At 41.8% G+C, this 19612-nt stretch overlaps 1 protein-coding gene across 1 annotated transcript; it reads left to right on the top strand.

Annotated features, from left to right (window-relative positions):
- Positions 1-5221: 5221 nt before the first annotated feature.
- Positions 5222-19058, top strand: MPHOSPH6 (M-phase phosphoprotein 6). Its single transcript, XM_060000484.1, has 5 exons — positions 5222-5332; positions 10396-10508; positions 15614-15704; positions 17793-17887; positions 18339-19058. The coding sequence occupies exons 1-5, from the start codon at positions 5282-5284 to the stop codon at positions 18469-18471; spliced, it is 483 nt and encodes a 160-aa protein (XP_059856467.1). The 5' UTR covers positions 5222-5281; the 3' UTR covers positions 18472-19058.
- The last annotated feature ends 554 nt before the right edge of the window (positions 19059-19612 follow it).

Below are 19612 nucleotides of genomic sequence, written 5' to 3'. Positions count from 1 at the left end.
TCTATGTTTCTCTTTCTCATAGTTTATCAGTGTATAAAAATGCAACAAATTTCTGCATATTAATTTTGTATCTTGCAACTCTACTGAATTCATCTATTAGTTCTAATAGTTTTTGGTTGTTGGTCAGAGTGATCTTAAGATTAACAATTCTGTTGTGCCGTTTTTGTTTTTTTTAATTTATTTTATTTTTGGCTGCATTGGGTCTTTGTTGCTGCACACGGGCTTTTTCTAGTTGCGGCGAGTGGGAGCTACTCTTCATTGTGGTGTGCAGGCTTCTCATTGAGGTGGCTCCTCTTATTGCAGAGCACAGACTCTAGGCACGCAGGCTTCAGTAGTTGTGGCACACAGGCTCAGTAGTTGTGGCTCACGGGCTCTAGAGCGCAGCCCCAGTAGTTGTGGCGCACGGGCTTAGTTGCTCCGCGGTATGTGGGATCTTCCTAAACCAGGGCTCGAACCCGTATCTTCTGCATTGGCAGGCTGATTCTTAACTACTGCACCACCAGGGAAGTCCCCATATTGTACAGTTTTTAAATGATTCCATTCTCCTGGTAAAACAGTTCAATAGCTTCACAGGAACTTTCAAAATCCTACTGACTTAACATATGGCCTTTAAGATCTGGCCCCAGGTTGCCTCTCCAGACTTGTCACTTACACAATAGCCATCGTTCAAACACCCTTCCATCTGAATTAAATTCTCCTTCATTACTCCTGCCCCTTTCCCTTTTTTGTCTGGTATATACTTAATTCATCTTGAGGTCTCAGCTTAGGTGTCACTTCCCCAAGGAAGGCTCTCCAAGCTCCTCAAATCCAGATTAGGTTTCCTGCCATAAGACTTATCCCTGACAGCATTTAAGACCTATATCCTTGTCTGTGGCATACCATCAGGGATGGGGTATTTTCCCCACCACCTACCAAAGGGCCAGGAACATAAGAAATGCTTAAAAATATTTGTTAAAGAATGAAAAAGGCAGAAGGCAGAAAAAATAGGAGTCTATGACTGTTAGTCATAAAGTAGTAAGATTTAGTAGTAAGAGGGAACACATTTTGTGAGAAAGGGAGATTTGATATTGTATGTCAGTTTCCCAACAGATGCTCCTTATTTGTCCTCCATGGCTGTGTCAACAGAACTCTCCTCCTTTCTGCCTTAAATAGATACTTAACCTTGGCTTTGCTTTTTTGGCTTGTAAAATGATTATCTCTTCTTTGGCTATAGCACCCAATTTCTCTTTAAAGAATTACCCTCGGGCTTCCCTGGTGGCGCAGTGTCCGCCTGCTGATGCAGGGGACACGGGTTCGTGCCCTGGTCTGGGAAGATCCCACATGCCGCGGAGCGGCTGGGCCCGTGAGCCATGGCCGCTGAGCCCGCGCGTCCAGAGCCTGCGCTCCGCAATGGGAGAAGCCACAACAGTGAGAGGCCCACGCACCACAAAAAAAAAAAAAAAAAGAATTACCCTCCCCCATTCTGTATAGTCCTAAAGGGACTATAAATCAGGTCTTGACCTCTTTTAGCTAAGACTCAATGAGATTCTCTCCTTGACTTTGAAAAATTGAGTGTCCTAAGAGCAATCACCTGATGCTCATCATTCCTACAGTGGCACTTAGTTCCTGCTTCCTAGATACCTGGGCTGCCCTGGTTTCTGTGCTTTTAACTTGTCCTTGTTCTCAAATCTTATTATGAACTAGTAGAAATGTCCTTCTAATAAATCACCATTTTATTCAATAAGCCATTGTCAATTTCTGGTACTTGCAAAAAACAAAAGAACAAAAGCTAACAGGAAAAAAGAAGAAAGAAGAAAGGGGAAAGGGAGGGGGAAGGGAGGGAGGGAAGAGAAAGAAGAAAAAGAAATGCAAGATATATATATAATTTTAAATTTTCTAGCAGGCTCATTAAAAAAAGAAACATGAAATTAATTGTAATGCTAGGTTTTATTTAGACCAATACATCCAAACTCAATATTTCAACATGTAGTCAATATGAAAACTATAAATATTTTACTTTTTTCAAGTCTTTGAAATGTGGTATATATTTTACACTTACAGCCCATCTCAATGCAAACAATAAATTTGCAAAGGCTGAAGTGAAATGCAGTCCTTTCAAAACAATGAAATGTGTATAACAGGAAAATATTTTACACTGCTATAGTTTTTAAATTTAACTAAATTTAAATATTCTGTTACTCAGTCACATTAGCCACCTTTCAAGTGCTCAGTAGCAACATATGACTAGGCTTACTGTACTGGGCTGCACAGCCTTAGACATGATCAGCTCCAAGAGTAAAGACACTCAGGGGATGTGTTCTTGTTGGATCTAGTAACTGGAAGGAATTGGAGGTTCTCACACTTCCAACAAATTCCATTATGAAAGGATTCAGAATTGTGTGAAGACCTATGAAAATATCTCTTCCCCCAAAATGATGTTTCCTTGGCTGTGTAACTAAAACAGGTTAACACATTATTGAGTGTGAAACCAATCCTCTGTATTCTACAATTCAACAGCATAGAGAGATCAAGGAGTTATCTTCCCTGTCTGGGAGTTTAATTCAAAGTTAAGATTACATTATTACTTTTAAATCACTTCTCATTTATTACATTTTGATGGGTAGAAAGAGACTTTGGGGACTAGCTTTAATTATAAGTATTTTCTATGTCAAATAAAAATGTAGAATTTTAAAGTTTGAAGAATTTGACCTTCATCCCTCAGACAATAATAGTCATTGTAAATTGTGAAGTAGGTCAGTGGCCATGATGAGGCCAATGTTTCAGGAAAAGGAATCAGAATCCAGTGTGAAAGTAGACTGGTAACAACAGAGGTCCAGAGGGAAGGTCTGGAGCTTCTAGCATCCTTAGCTGGTGTACATATGCTCTTACTTCTGTCAAGAATTGTTTTCCTCTTAAGCTGATAAGACATGTGCCTATCCTTCAAGATCATATTCATAGTCAGCTCTGTTTCCCAGATGCAGACTACAGAATGGATCCCTTCCTCATCTTTGCTCCCACAGAACCTCTTTCAAAATCCTGAACAGAAGTCAAATTCACAGAGGCAGTAAGGGGTATAGTGGTTACCAGGGGAGGAGGGAATGAGGAGTTATCGTTCAATGGGTAGAGTTTCAGTTTTGCAAGATGAAAAGTTTTCTGTGGATATATGGGAGTTACGGAGGCACAAAACTAAATGATTGGAAGGCCTTTCCCCAGGCTAACTCCTCTCCTTTCAGATCTCAACTTAAATGTCCCACTTTTAAGAGTCCTTCCCTTTTCCAGGCCAGAATGGTTTAGGTGCCCTTGCTATACCCTCTCATGAGCCCCATACTTTTCATGTAGGGCTCTTATTATAACTGTAATCAATACCTAATTTTGTGTCATATTAGTTTGCTAGGGCTCCCATAACAAAACAGTTATGACCAGGTGGCTTAAACCACAAAACTTTATTTTCTCACTGTTCTGGAGGCTGGAAGTTCAAGATGAAGGCATAGGCAGGTTTGGTTTCTTCTGAGGCCTCTCTCCTTGGCTTTCAAATGGCCACCTTCTCACTGTGTCTTTCCCCCTGTACATGTGCATTCCTGGTATCTCCCTGTGTGTTCAAATTTCTTCTTATAAGGACACCAGTCAGATTACATTGGGACCCACTCTAAGGGCAGTGGCCTCACTTTAACTTAATCACCTCTTTACAGGTCCTGTTTCCAAATACAGCCACATTCTGAAACAAAATTCTGATGAATTTTGGAGGGACACAATTCAACCCATAACATGGGATCACCTCTATTGTTCCCACTCGGTAAACTCTATGACAACTCATCTCGTTCTCATTTCAGGACCTTTACAGTCGCTATTCCCTCTTCTTGGTACACTCTACCTCCAACCCTTCATCCAACAGGTTTTTCTCAGCTTTCAAGCCTTGGCAATATCATCTGACAAGAGCCATCCCAGATCACCTTAACTAATGTAACCCTACAAGTCACTCTATCACATCATCATTTTCTTTCTGCCATGGCACTCAGCAGAATGTCAGCTCCAGGAAAGGGAGGTCATGTGTTTTTACGCACTAGTGTAGCTCAGAGATTAGCCCAGTGTTTCACACGCACATGTGAATGAGTAAGTTTCTATAACCACTTACCACATTATCATGACTTTCTAAGAAAACCTGCCAGGGCATGGCCATGTTTTATTCATGTGTCAGCTCTCTGGTCAACCTCAGCTCTAACACTTACTAGCTGTGTAAACTCTGGTAAGTCCCTTAACCTCTCTGGGCCTCAGGTTCCCAAACGAATACCTTCTTCAGAGTTCTTATAAGGATTAAATAAAATAATACACGTGGGACACCCAGCATAAGAATTCGGCATACAGTGCACGCTATCAGCGGAAAAGCTACTAGGCTGGGTGTTTTCCAAAGTGTGGCAGCTGTGAACGGCGTGAGAACTGTCTTTAGGTGATACACGGAGCATTAAAAGTATCAACTTGGCAACGTTCTTTTAATTCCTCGGATTAAAACAAGGTCATGTTCTCATGCTCATATGTCTTTGACATCTACCTCTTCCTATTCTTCCTCGTTGACAGATCATTCAGGTTCAGAGACGCACACACCAGTTAACAGGTGGATTTAACACTGTTTGTAAGGGCCATTCTGCGGCCAGGCCGCCTGGGTTCATCCCCCACCTCCCTCCCTCTGGCTTTGGGCTAGTTCTGGAACCTGCCTGTACCTCAGTTTACTCAACTGTAACAAGGGGATAATGACCGCCCCATAGGGTTATCGAGGATATAAAATGAACTTATGACACGTAAAGTGATGCAGAACATAGAAAGCCCGCCAGCCACGTTAGAAACACGTGAAAGAAACGGTCGGGGGGCGGGGGGGCGACGGCTGCTGTGGCAACTATCTCAAAGGTCTCACCAGGGTGACTGGGTCGGCGAGGCAGGACTGGGTCCGTGAGGCGGGCGGCGCTCAGCCGGTGCGCGGCCTGAGGGGCCCGGTCGAAGCCCTCGGGGAAGGCCGACAGCGGCCAGGACTCCGGCCTTCTGCGGCTGCGGCCTCTTTGGGGTCTCCCTCCCGGCGTCAAGTCGCCGTCACTCCTGCTTTGGCGGCCGCGCCTCTCCCCTGAGCTTCTTCACTAGGCGAGCGCTCCCTGAGGCGACGCGCGAAAAGCGCGGGCCAAGCTGAAGCGCGAAAAACGGGGGCGGAGCCACGGGGCGGCACGACGCGATGTACGTAAGCAGGCGCTGACGCGCACGCAGCATCGCTCATGCGCGGCGGACCTAGTGGCGGACCGGGGCCGCAGCGGTGCTCAGTATGGCGGCCGAACGCAAAACTAAGTTGTCCAAGAACCTGCTGCGCATGAAGGTGCGGGGACGCGAGGGATGCGGGTCGGGCGGCGGGAGTACCCGGTCTTCCAGACCTGGCTAGAGCCGAGGCGGCGGGCGTATGGGGGCATTCGAGAGGCCCCGGAGGACCTCCAGCTCTCGCGGTCGTCCATTCACTTAGCGCCTGCTCTGAGTTAGGCACTGGGAACCGGATTATAAATCCGTTGGATTCTCTTTTAAAGCCCGCGGCCGGATAGGAGAGACGCCTAAGCAGGCAGTTTAGGATGCAGTGTACTAAGTGCAGTGATGCTAGAGTCGCCGGAAGCCCCTGGAACTTACCTGGGCTTCTGAGGGAAATGGCGTCTAGTACAGAGTGAAGGGTAGGTGGGAGGGTTGGGTACCTAGCGGCAGAGACTGTGGGGAAAGCGAGTTCAGAAGTCTGAGAGGCAAAACCCCAAAAAGCCGTTATTTCCAAGAACTAGAGGTCATTCAGTATGTCTGGAAGGCAAGTAGCAAGAAATGGGCCCGGAAAAGGAGACAGTAATCACAAGATGCAAGAAATTTTAGGCCAGGTTAAGGATTTTTTTCTTTGTCTTGTGAGCATTGGGAAGCAGTTGCGCACCGGGGAAAGTATCATGAGCTGTGCTTTTTACTTTTCATCGTTACTTTAACTGTCCAGTGGAGAATACATTGGTGAAAGAAAGACCCGACAAGGGACCAAACTGCAGTCATAACGACCAGCTAGAACTAATGATCTGGGTGAGGGGTTTCAGGTGATGGTGGGAATGGAGAGAATTTTAACAGTTGAGGTGAAAGTGAATTATGTCACCCAACTTGAAAGAAAAGTGATTTTCAGTTTTGAAATTGAATCAGTTTAACCAAATAATTTCAGGGTTGTGTGGGGGAAGACAAGGGTGTATGAAATGAATACAGGAATTAAAACAAGAGAAACACCCAAGCCTTAAAACTTAATAGTAGTGGCAAACATACTATGTGGTAGACATTCAGTGCTTTGCATATTATAACGTGTGAAATCCACGTAATAACCCTTTGCGGTGGGCACGATTATTATCCCTCTCTTACAGCTGAGGCACCTGAAACAAGAAGTAGGTAACTTGCCCAAAGTTACACAGCAATAAAGAGTATTGGCAGGACTTAAACTCAGGCAGTCTGGCTTCAAAGCCCCTGCTCTTAATTACTATCTGTACTGCTTGTTGCTGAACACCACTCATAGATGCAGACTGTTAGCTGTCATGTTTACAGAATAATGGAATTTCCAGTGAAGGGAAGCAAGGCATGAGTAATGTTTTGAAAGACTGGAGAGTAAATGTTGCGTGTGCAAGACATGAATGGAGATGCGCTAGGGTGTAACTAGGGATGAATAGGGAGAGTGAGGGTGCAGGGTAAATCATAGCATAATTTATCATTTCTAAAGTACTTCTTTCAAGCATATTAGCAACATTTGAATCATTACTGAACAGAGTTTTTATTTTTGCTTATGGTTTGTAACATCATGTAAGTTTCAGAGAAGTGGACTGGCAAAGCAGACATTGACAAGATTTTAGCAGTTGTTTTAGCTCTTGGAATAAGTCAAGTGACGATGTGCTGGGTAATTAGGGCTCAGAACAACTATCTGACTCTTCAATTAGGAAGGAAGACGTTAACTTAAAAAAATTATCCACCCCTACTTGAGTGATTGGGGAAGACACAACTGGACATTGGAAGCAAAAGAGAGAGAAAAAAATTACACAGGTTCTCTATGTGGGTTAGCAACTTCAGTCATTGATGAGAAAGAACTTACTGGCAGGATACCAGCAGACACGGTGTATACAGATAGAGTGGGGTATCCTTTGAGAAGCAATGGAGCCGCTGCTTTCGGTTTCCTTATCTAGCATAGCTGTTCAGCCAGAGCTAATTGTAGAGTAAGAATGAGAGAGTTGAGGATTTAATGTTGACTCATTTGTTTTCTAGCGTACTCGAATTCCTCTGTCTTGGTCAGCTATTGGGGGCTGGAGGGTGATCCTGAGCAGAAGTAGAAAGTAAAGGGGGTAGGTGGAAGGGCTGTCAGTATGATGGAACGGTTGTAGAGAGGGTACTTACTTGTGATTTTAGCTCTTTTGGACTCTTAAGACAGAAATTAGTGAATTTTTTCTGTAAAGAGACTTTAGTCTTGTGGGCCAAACGGCCACTGTTACAACTACTCAGCTCTTCCATTGTGGCTCAGAGGCAAATGAATATGACCTTGTTCTAGTAAAGCTTTATTTACAACAATATACATCCAGCCTAAGGACTGTACTAGTTTGTGAGACCTGCCGTAGGCCGTCAGTTGTGAGTAAAGTTAAATCACTATCTTTAGAGTATGTTCTTAGATGCTGTAGAGTCAGGAGAATTGGGCAGTTTCTTGATTCATATTCACAGGATGATCTGTCCTTTCCATGTGTACAGAATGTGTGTGTGTGTATTTTGTGTGTGTATTTTGTATACCATAAATAATATCTACCTGACTAAAATTAGGAGGTAAAAGGGCAGTTGGGCAGGACTGATGAGTTTCACCACCAAGAGTATAAGTGATGAAATGAAGCATCTAGGTTTAAAGAGAGCCATCCAAGAAAGGGAGTCTGGAAAAATAAGACAAGTCTAGACTCACGTTCAGAGAAAATTTATTGAGTTCCTCTCAGGTACCAAGTACTGCCTGAGTACCAGTAATACAAGATGAACAAAAGACATGGTCTACTATTCATAATTTTAGTCTTTTGGGAGGCACAGAAAAAGCATAATGAGCCAGTGTTCATAAGGCTGTCTTAGAAGTAGGGAAAGGTATTTTATGGGAACAGACCTGAGAAGAGCTTGGCCAGAAAAGTCAGGGAAGGCCCAAAGGACACATGCTCTGGGCCTTCCCAGAGAAATATTTTGCCAGGCAGAAAATTGAAGCATGATGTTGAGTAGCAGAGGCAGAGGAGTGGGAAGTACAGGGTATGCATTACAGAAATTGCCAATTCTTCTTTTCTATGGTGAGGCTATAGACACAGAGGTGATAGGATGAGGACTACAAAACACTTTAGATAGATTGCAAACATTTCTTTTATGTTTATTTAAAATAATGATAGATTCACAAGAAGTTGCAAAAAATGTAGAGAGATGCTGTGCACACTTCACCTCCCTGTCTTATATTGCTAGAGTACAGTGCAAAGCCAGGAAATGGACAGTGGTACAATCCACAGAGCCTGCTCAGATTTCACTGTTTTACATGCACTCCTTCATGTGTGGGGGCAGGTGTATGTGAGCGTGTTTATCGTGTGTAGATTCATGTAACCATTACCACATTCAGGATACAGAATTGTTCCGTCACCACCAAGTTCCCTTGAGCGACCCCTTTGTAGCCACGCCCACTCCCTTCTATCATGCCTAACCTCTGACAACCACAGATCTGTTCCCCATTCCTATAACTGTGTGACTTCAAAAATGTTGTATAAATGTAATCATTACAATGTGTAACCTTTTGAGATTGACATTTTTCACTCAGCGTAATTCTCTTGAGATCCTTCTAGGTTATTGAGTCAATCAGTAGTTCCTTTTTATTGCTGAGTAATATTCTGTGCTATGGATGTACCATATACTTAACCATTCACCTCTTGAAGAGTATTTTGGTTGTTTCCAGTTTGGGGCTGTTGCATATAGAGTGCTGTGAATATTCTTATATAACTTTTTGAGTGAATGTAAGTTTTCATTCCCTGGGATAAATGCCCAAGAGGACAGTTGCTGGTTTCTATGGTAAGTGGATGTTTACTTGTGTAAGAAATTGTCAAGCTATTTTCCACAGAGGTTATTACCATTTTACTTTCCCACCAGCAGTGTAGGAGTGATCCAGTTTCTCTACATCATCATCAGAACTTGATGTTATCACTGTATTTGTGAACATTTTTCAAGTCTTGTCATTTCATTTTGTAGCCATTGGTAAAGCCCTTATGCCTAAAAATGCTTGTGTTTCTGGAAGAGCTGGAGTAGAGGGGAAAGTAATATGGAGCCTGGATAAGGGAAATAAATGGGGATTAATGGAACCCTAGACCTAACTTCTGGGGTGCTCCTGGATGTTTTCTGAATTTATTTTTTCCCATATTGATACTTCATCATTTTGCTGCAGTTAACTTCTTGGTTTGTTCGTCTGTCTCCTGAGGAAATGTAGTTATTGTTTGTGCTAGGAAGAGACTAACAGCAGGACTGGCCTGTTTTGAGTTGAGCTTCTGCAGATTTTAGAATAAAGTGCAGCCGTAGAGTTGATGAGCGTTTCAGAAGATAGATGTAAGTGAAGAGCAGTGGGGTTACAGATACAGCTTTGCGGCCATCTGTGTTCACAGAGCCCTTACAATGCATCATTCGTCATGCTGGTACTGATGGAGGTGATCCAAACACAGTCCCTGCCCTGAAGGTCTTCAGAAAAAACAGATACTCAAGAAATTAAAATGTCCTGAGACTAGTTGAAGCTGCCATGGGAAGCTTCTAGGAGAGAGATGCTGATTTCGCCTGCAGCTGTCGGGGACGATTTTACAGAGATGGAGTAGCCTTACCTATGTCAGAAGGGCTAGAAGTTGGCCAGGTGGAAGAACTTGAGAAGGGCATTACAAATCCAGGTCAGCAGGTGCAAAGGCCGATGGGCTTCCCAGGTCAGAGAGACGTTCGGATAGTACTGAGCATCCTCTCCTTTGTGCCCCCCTCACTTTCTGTCTCAACCCGCCTGTCCTGCTCTGTGGATCAGCCTTTTATCTTAGCCCTTGCTCACTGGCTATTATGTAAAACTGAAATATTTAACATGATACTTATTGAATACAGTTGGGGGTTTTTGCCTGTTTTATTAAATTAGAAAAACTAAAATGTGGTAAAGCTCTTTTAAAGTCTTCTAAAGGAAGTACACATGTTGCTTTTTATGTGCTCTAGCAGGCTCCCTCCTGAAGTGGTGGTGTCAAGGGCAGGGCTAAGCTGCTTGGTCACCCCACCCCCACCCATGAGACAGGATTTCCAGAGAAATGAGGGAGGGCAGGTTGAGTTTTCCTCAACTGTAAGCTGGGAAAAATAGTTGCTGACACTGATTTTGTTTCGTTTTGACAGTTCATGCAAAGGGGACTGGACTCAGAAACCAAGAAACAACTAGAAGAGGAAGAAAAGAAAATCATTAGTGAAGAGCACTGGTACTTGGATTTGCCCGAGCTTAAAGAGAAAGAGTAGGTTTTTTATGACACTTTGGGCATTCAAAGGGAAATCCCTGTAAATGTGATTGATCATTGCATGACATAAAACCCATGAAATAGTATCTATTCAGTTTCTTGAACTAGACTTGCAAATTTTTTAAAATTATTAAGTCTGTAAGAGTTCTGGTTTGATTTATACATTTTTATTGGTCCTCGGCCATCATTTATAACATCCTTCTTTTTTTTTTACATTGAATAAAGGAATCCAGCCTGTATATCTCTGGTAATAACTGGAGACCTTTTATGAGAATCAGTAATGTGCTCTGTATCATATTAAGTTCTGAAGATTAGATGTGTTCTTCAAGCCTCTCCAGTTTTGTTTCAGTAACAGAGTTCTCCATTAGGCTGAGCTTTGTAAAGGCAGGTCAAGAATGTTTTGTTTATTTTCTTTTTTTTAATTTTTGCTATTAATACCAGTCATCTTAGCTAAGATGAATTGAGTCTATAGTGTGTTCTAGGAACTGGGCTAAGCACTTTACATCTCTTAATTATTTAATCCTCATAGCAAACTTGAGAGCTGGCTACTATCATTCCATCCATTTTATAGTTGATGAAACTGAAGCTTAAGGGAGGGTAACTAGGCCAGGGTCACCAGCTAGTCGTTACTGAAGCTTGATAACACACTAGATCATTTCTCTTCCACCTCTAAGCTTGGTTGATGCATGATAAATTTTGAATGAAGGAGTGAAGGATTCACATCGTCAATTAATTTTTCTAAATTCTTCTGGAAGCTACTTATCATTTCTCCTTGATGCTTTTCTTATCTGTGGTGTGGCAGTTTTATTCAAATTTTGTCAAATGACCGAAGATGCTGCTTATTGTCTCCAGGCCCATTTGTGTCTTTCCTTTCCATACCTTGTAATTTATTTTCTTTTTAACACATTGTTTTCCATGGTTCATTTGGTGGGCTTTTTCTGAATCTTTTCTGGAAGGTTAGACATGCTTCTCTAAAGATAGAAAGTACGTCCCACCAGGAGGGATGGAAGGAAGGTACTTTGTTTTCTCTGCTTGCTTCTCAACTTGCTTTTCTCTTGCTTCTCAGAGGAAGCAAGATGTTAGTGAGGAAGGCGAAGATGATGCTGAAGATGGTATGGATTTGGGAGCAGGGGCTGGTAGGAAGGGACCGTTACTGGTAAGGAGCTATGATTTAATTTTATGCCTTGGCTAAACTTGCTCGAAGTTTTGCCACATGTTTTGTTACTTGGCTTTTATTGAAAAGCAAGACAGTTTGTATCCTGTTTTCAGTATTGTTTTTTTTCCCCCAACACAGCATGTTGGTCCCCGAAAAATGACCTCTAGATTCCTTTCCTAGGGAGGTAGGTGTCTCAATCTGTTCAGGTACTATAACAAAATACCACAGGCTGGGAAGCTCATGAACAACAGAAATTTATTTCTCACAGTTCTGGAGGCTGGAATTTTAAGATCAGGATACCAGCATGGTCATGTTTTGATGATGGCCCTCTTCCTGGTTCATAGCCAGCGCCTTCTTGCTGTGTCCTCACCTGGTGGAAGTAGCTAGGGATCTCTGTGGGGTCTCTTTCCTAAGGCCCTAAACCCTTCATGAAACCCCACGCTCATGACTTATGTACTTTCCAAAGGCCTCACTTCCTAGTACCATCATCTTTGAGGGTTAGGATTTTAACATATGAATTTGGGGGTGGGGGGGGGGACAAACATTCAGACCATAGCAGTAAATAATAACCTTTTGCCATCATTCAGTGTCCTATTTATGTATAGGAACGAATTATCAGTTTAGGATGTTGGCAGGAAGAGATGACACTGTCAAATTGGGTAATTTGAGGAGTGTATAACAGAGACCACCAAAGTGTGAGCAGGTGTAGGGAAGCCACTGTGGACAGTGCATCACCTTGGTGGCTTGTATAGTAGAAATAATTTCCACTCCAGGCCTGGAGGATCAAGAGGAGGGAATGGTTACTGAATCTCAAGACAGACTGTGTGGAGAGAGCATCTTACAAGAGCTGCTACCTTTATTTGAGGGCACGGCCAGCCCAAGTAATCCCCTAGGAAGGGAGCCAGCCGTTCCAGACAGCAAAGGAGCCCTTCCATGTATTACATTCAGATCAGCCTCCCAAGGCATTGATGGGGGGCGGGGAGAGTGGGGAATAGATCTGGAGGGGTAAATGGATGGTATGTCCCTGGGATGTGTGTGTTTTAACACCCCAAATAGGGAGACAGTGGAATGGATTGGTTAATTAAGTGCATGGGCTCTGGAGACAGGCAGACCTGGGTTTGATGCCCATCTCTGCTACTTGCTTACTTGGGATCTTGGGCAAGTTATTGAACCTGTCTTGTCATTTGTATATTGGGTGTGATAATAGTATCTGTCACTTACATTATGAGAAGTAAATGAGATAATGTATGTGAAGCAGTGAGCACAGTGCCCGGCATAAAACACAAGAAATGTTAGCGGTATATGTGTTTCCTTATACTTGAATATTATGAAATTCACCCACTCTTTTTGCTCATTTGTGTCTGTGAATCTTTACTTGGTATTGTCATCTGAATTATTGCAGAGGGTTACTACTATCTGTGAAACTGGAGATTCCATTGTGCTCTGGGGGTCTAGAGGTTGCCACTCAGCTGCACTGGGCTATAACTCAGTGACTGTTAGGACTGTTCAGTGTTCATACCTCCCCTTATAGGACACCCCTGGCCAGTGACCAGGCTATGTAGGGGAATGAGGGTCTGGCTTCTTTGTGTCAGCTTGGAACAACTGCAGGGCTTCCTAGAGTTTCTTGTAGGGGCTGAGGTCTTGGCATAGCCACGTTGCAAGTCAGCTTTTCCCTCAGCCCAGTCTTGCAGTCTTCGTTTCCATAGAGGGGCATCTGCCACGCAGCACTCACCAATAAAACTTCTGCACATAACTCTGTCTCAGAGTCTGTTTCCAGGGAACCTAACATAAAATACTTAGGAATACTAGGAATAGAATTTACCAGATCCAAGTTTTGCTGTGTTGTGGCTATATGGTTTTTCTCGAAAGGATGTGCCGTGGTATAGAGGATGTGAGTATAGCCATTTTAATTACTCCTTTGCCATAGGATGTTGTTTAAAAAGTATTTTTGCCTCCTGTGCTTCTCGTGCTTGTGCATTGTGGCCTGGTGAACTTTAAGAACTGTGAGCTCTGAGATTGACCCTACTTAGCAAACTGACAAGTTAGCCTGCCACAGTTTCATGGATACTGGTGGAAGGTACGAGATTCCTGAGTCAGAGACAGAGGACTTTATTACTCACAGCACAGCAAGCAGCATGAGCATCACATTGGCATCATTTCCCCTAATGCCAGGGAGAATGATGTGGCACCCACGGTAGGTTTGCATCACAGCAAAGTCCTGAGCTTAGGAAACCTGAGTCTTTGATACTAGACTGCAAACAGACTTGCCCTTGGCTCCAATGGAGGCATTATCTTTATTATACTGGGCATTAAGCAAGTCTGCGCTTTGCTCCAGAGGAAGAATGAAGGCAAAGCTCTGCCTTTCAAAGCTGTTCACTGTGCATATATCCTTAAAAAGATATTTCGGAACAAAAGGGCACGTAGTGCCTCACTCACAAGGTGTGCGAAAATGAGAGAGTCCCATAGAGAATTGTTTCTCAGCAGTGAGTTTTTGCCCTGTTTTGCCGTGCATATTATTTGTGGCCTGAGGCAAGTTTGTTTATTTTTTTCTGAGCAGTAGTTTCTCATCTGCAAAAATAGATGAATATTTCCCTTATTTGCTAACTGAATTAGTGTCGCTCATCATTGAAACTATCCTGTAGATAACAAACCACTTACGCTCCTTTCTATATTAATGTTACAGTTATTGGGCCAATAGAAACCCATGGGAAAGCCCTCTGAGGGGCCAGTGGCCCTACTATGAATCCTTTCCTGGCCTTTGGGTCCACCTCTTGACTTAAGTGAATGCTTAAATGCATATGTATGGTGCTTTCCTGAGGGAGATGATTTACTGGGGACATTCGTGATGTTTTATCACCTGTACTTCACAAGAAACAAGATCGGTTGAAAGGGAATCCCTAGATTATGGAAGAGGCTGGACAAAAAAATTCAAGAGAACATGTGCCTAAATTTTTTGGTTACAGTCGGCGGGCTGGTTTGGTACCAGTTGCTCCCTTGTGGCCAGGAGTGGAATAACCTTCTTCATGTTTATCCATTGTATAAGTCTGTTATTTATTATCTGGCCCCCCTCTAGAATGTAACCTCCATGAGAGCAGAGCCTCTCAGTAATGGCTGTCTCCCCAGCTCTAGAACAGTGCCTGGCACACAGTTTGGTTTAACAAGGGTTTGCCGAGTGACTGAATGAATGAGCGCATCTTGACAAGAAGCAGGGCAGGATTGCTTGACAAGGAACAATCTGCCATAAAGGCCAAGTATTTGCTTTCCTGGCTTGCTTTATGGTTGATTGCTGGGCTGTAGTCGGATATGCTTACCTGGAATTGGGGTCATAAACTGGTGACTCACGGGAGAATCCCTTTTGGAGACTGAAACATTCACACTTGCATCACATTTCCAGGGCAACAGCGCCTCCTGGATGCCCTCTCAGCAGCAGTGTCATTTTTACCAGGGTGGTTTTGTAGCATGATTTTGGTTTGGAGTCAGCCACCTAGCTGCCCTGTTTCTGCCCATTTTCCAGTTCTGCTCATCCAGCTCTCCCATTGATTCTGTGAGATACCAGTATCCTTATAATAAATTACTTCTCTGCTTAAGTCATCCAGGGCCAGTCGTTATTTACAGCTAAGAGCTCCAATTAAAACACTCTTTTAAAGCTACCTAGGACACTAATTTCTGCAGATTTAATAAAAACTTGGTGGAGGGTATAAACGTCAACGAACCTTTGCTTCACTTTTGGAAAATTCAGGTGCCCTGCCACTCTTGCCTCCTAATGCCTTTGTTGACCAAATTAATCAGTTTTTATTTCTAATCCTAGGTCAGAAATATTACTGTATTTTTTCTTGATTCCGCTGAGAACCATAAGATGTATTTTTCATTTGAGATCTTGACTTTTATTTGCTGTGCTTTGTTATAAGTAGTCATGGTATTAATACAGGTTTATTTTCTCGTCTAGGAGTTTCATAATAGAAGAGCAGAGTTTCTCGTTATGTGAAGATCTTCTCTACGGAAGAATGTCATTCAGAGGATTTAATCCTGAGGTTGAGGTATTAAATATAATTGCTTCACATTTAAGATTTTTCCAATTGAATTCTTTCTGCTTATAATTGGGTTTAGGTTTTTCCCAACCAGATACCATTTCTCCTCATTATATAGAAAATAACAAATCTTGAACTATTGCCATAGCTATTTAAAGAAATTATAGGCATTGCAGTCTAGTTTTATGATAGAATTGAGTAGATAATTTAATATAGCAGTATACAGTCCCGGACAGTGCCACTGTTAAGTGTTAGAATTTTACCTCAGTTCTTTTGCAGGAATGTCAGGATTTTATTCATATGATGCTATTACAAAAAATTATTTTCTGGCATCTATAAATGTATCTTTTCTAGTGGAAGAAATGTTACTTAAAATTTGAGTAATTTGACTTTTTAATGGACAGGTTTTAATCCAAGCTTGTAAATAGATTTTTAAATGAATCTTTGGAAAGTTTGTCTGAAAACGAAATATTCAGCTTATAACTGAGACGTTCATTTTAATTTTCCTGCCTCGGGGTTGTAGAGAAGCACAGACCTTCGTTTAACAAATAACTATTAGAACTCTGGCTTATATATTGAAAGCCATCTGTCAGGTACTTGACTGACCAAATGGAGGTTTGTGGTATAAAGCTTTAGTTTTGTAACTATCACTTGAAGCCAAGGTTTCTTAGCCCTGGCACTTTTGACAATTGAGGCCAGATTATTCTTTATGGTGGGGGCTTTCTGTGCACTGTAGGATGTTGAGCAGCATCCCTAGCTTCTACCCTCTACCCACTAGATGCATATATACACCCCAGTTGTGACCCCCAAAAATGTGTCCAGATATTGCCAGAGGTCCCTTGGCAAGCAAAATCATACCCGGTTGAAAACCAGTTCTCTCAGGATGCTTATAGGAGCCACAGTTAGCCAAACTAAATGCCAGAGTTTATTTAAAGATTGTAGGTTGGTTTTCTTTCTCTTCCTTTTTTGAGGGGATATGATAATTAAGGTGTTAAATTTACTTTACACAGAATCAACACAAAGTGTTTGTTTTTAATATATTTCCTTGTTTTGGCCTGCTTAAGCTTTAGATTAGGAAGACAAAGAGGACAATGGGGTAAAAGGGAAAAAAAGATAGCAAAGATTATGAGTGGATGATGCCCAGAGACTAGGGTATTGGGCAGGCAGGGACTCCAAAGTATGTCTGATACAGTGGGAAAAGGAGTTGATCTGGCCCTCCAAATTTGACGTGGGAAGTTATTAGAAAATGACTTTAATCACTGGCACTCTGTAACACTGAATATATTCTCTCTGGGAAAGGTTTTGAACTGTTTGGCTTGCAGGCCTGAGCTGTCATAAATTGTGAGAAAAGGTCAATGTACCTGGCTATAAAAAGAATGATACCAACTTGAGAGTACTTACTTTATTATAAGCAGGATGAACTTAGAACACATTTTTTAATATCTATGTGTTTCTAGTGATAAGAGGTAGTGTACTTTTTTTTTAAGTCTGTCAGAGGATAACTATCAAGAAAAGGTTAACGTGAGAAAAAGAAATGAAGGAGAGACCCATGACGCGTAGACATCATGTGGAAATCAGTGCGTTATCCACCCGCGTGTTCAGGGGTGAGGAAGGTCTCCCAATTATACCAGAGCCAGCCTTCCAGTTCTTCCAGCAGTTTGCTGCTCCCCTTCCTCAACCACCACCAAAAACTACATTTAAAATTACTCTTGACTGTAGTGTTTCTCCCATTTGGCTCAAAGTTGGGAAGTTCAAAAGGTATCTGAAAGTTTACTTCTTCTTTCCCCCAGTCACTAGAGTGTGTCAGCAGTGTGCCTGCTTTAGATACAAGTAACTAATAAATTTATGATCTAAAATACATTTAAATTCATTAACAGTAAGTCTAATCTAGTGGAACTTTGTCTTATTATTATTTTAATTCAGAGCTGGCTTCTATCTGCTTATTGTAGAATAAAGTATTATAGAGAATCCCTTATAAATTTTGGTTAGTCCTGTAGATTCTGTGGCTTCTGTGTCTCTACCTTCAAATACGTTTGACACCAGTTCCTTTAACAAGCTTTTTCCAGCCCTGCTAGTCCCCATTGTTGTATTTTTCAGAAATTAATGCTTCAGATGAATGCTAAGAACAAAGCAGAGGAAGTTGAAGAGGAAACAGTGGAGCTCGATGTGTCAGATGAAGAAATGGCTAGAAGGTAACTGTTACCTTGGACCAGCTTTATAATCTGAGCCCAGCATTCACTGGCTCTCACATGTGCACTCTTTCCGCATGGTGACTGGTCTACCGTACCTTTGAAGGGAGTACCCCAGCAAAAAGTCATCTTGGCTTAGTCATCTTCTAACACGGCCTGGGGTGGATTTATACCTGTCACAGGCTGGCAAATTGAGGGCTTATTTCTAGTGCTGCTTCTAATACATATTTTAAAATATACATCTCAGTTTATTTAGGATAATGGAAAAACAAAAACAGTGAAGAATTTAATCGTTCATAGAGAAGTTCATAAATTTTAAATCAGATGGTTTCTTTTAATCAAAGTTTTGATTTTTCTTATTCTTTGTTACGTACTTGGTTTGATATTCTTGACAAGTCTTGATTCCTACCTTTTTTATTTGAAACTAAACTTGTTCTGTATATCATCTTAACAGATACGAGACCTTGGTGGGGACAATTGGGAAAAAGTTTGCCAAAAAAAGAGACCGTGTCAATTATGAAGAAGATGAAAATGGAGACATAAAACCAATTAAAACAAAGAAGATGTTCTTAAAACCCCAAGATTAAAACTGATGGCTTAAGATATGGCTCAGGGATGCCTTGTGAGAATTAGCACATTTTGGAACTCATTCTGTTGGTTCCTCTATAGTTACTAATGCTGTAATGTTTATTTGTAAAGAAATGTATAATTTTGGAAACATGCTGTTTTTGGAACAGATGTGTGTTGGATGTTATACATCCTTTGCTTAATGGTATTCATCAAGAGTGGATTTTTAACCCTTGATCTTCAACTGTACATAGGTACGTGGTTGCTTCCTAAAAAGTTTTTTATCTCAGATTTTTTTAATATAGTTCTCCAGTCACTGACCTTGAATTGACTCATGTAAGCTGATACCAGTGTTTAAATTGCCCTTAGGTTTATAATCATGTCAAGTCAGTTCATACATATATTTCGGAATCAAATGTCATGAGAATTTATTATATGTAAATTCATCAAGAACAAACATGCCTCTCCAGGCTGAAATATTTCCATGCTACCAAGTCAATGTCAGTGTGTGGAATTATGTTTTTTTGTTTAAAGCCTTTAATTAATTAAGAAAAAAGATTGTTCTGTAATAAATACCTGTTTTCATGTACTTTTTCATTCTCTTATACTTTCAAATAATAATTTTAGTCTAATTCAGTATTGGAGCTTTTGTCCAATTAGTAACTTTTAAAAAACAGCCATTAATTTAGAATATGGTGATGTATTAGGTTGAACCGTAAGAAATTGCCTTGGGCTTCCCTGGTGGCGCAGTGGTTGAGAGTCCGCCTGCAGGTGCAGGGGACACGGGTTCATGCCCCGGTCCGGGAAGATCCCACATGCCGCGGAGTGGCTAGGCCCGTGAGCCACGGCTGCTGAGCCTGTGCATCCGGAGCCTGTGCTCCGCAACGGGAGAAGCCACAACAGTGAGAGGCCTGTGTACCACAAAAAAAAAAAAAAAAAAAGAAATTGCCTTTCATGGGTCAAAAACAATTATCGATTTTTGATAGTTCAGCCCAGTAGAATTTACCGCCAAGCAGACCATATCCTAATCTGAACCTTATTCCAAGTAGTAAATACAGAAGCCCATGGAATTAAGTGTGTAGATGTGTCTCTCCGTCTGGAGATATGTACCTAGGACATCTAAGAAATACTTATTTCATCTAATTATGTTCCCAGAAATTA

Source organism: Delphinus delphis, chromosome 20, assembly GCF_949987515.2.
Source record: "Delphinus delphis chromosome 20, mDelDel1.2, whole genome shotgun sequence".
Lineage (NCBI taxonomy): Eukaryota > Metazoa > Chordata > Mammalia > Artiodactyla > Delphinidae > Delphinus > Delphinus delphis.
The sequence above is the reverse complement of the archived record's forward strand: the minus strand, read 5'-3'. Positions and strand labels throughout refer to the sequence as shown.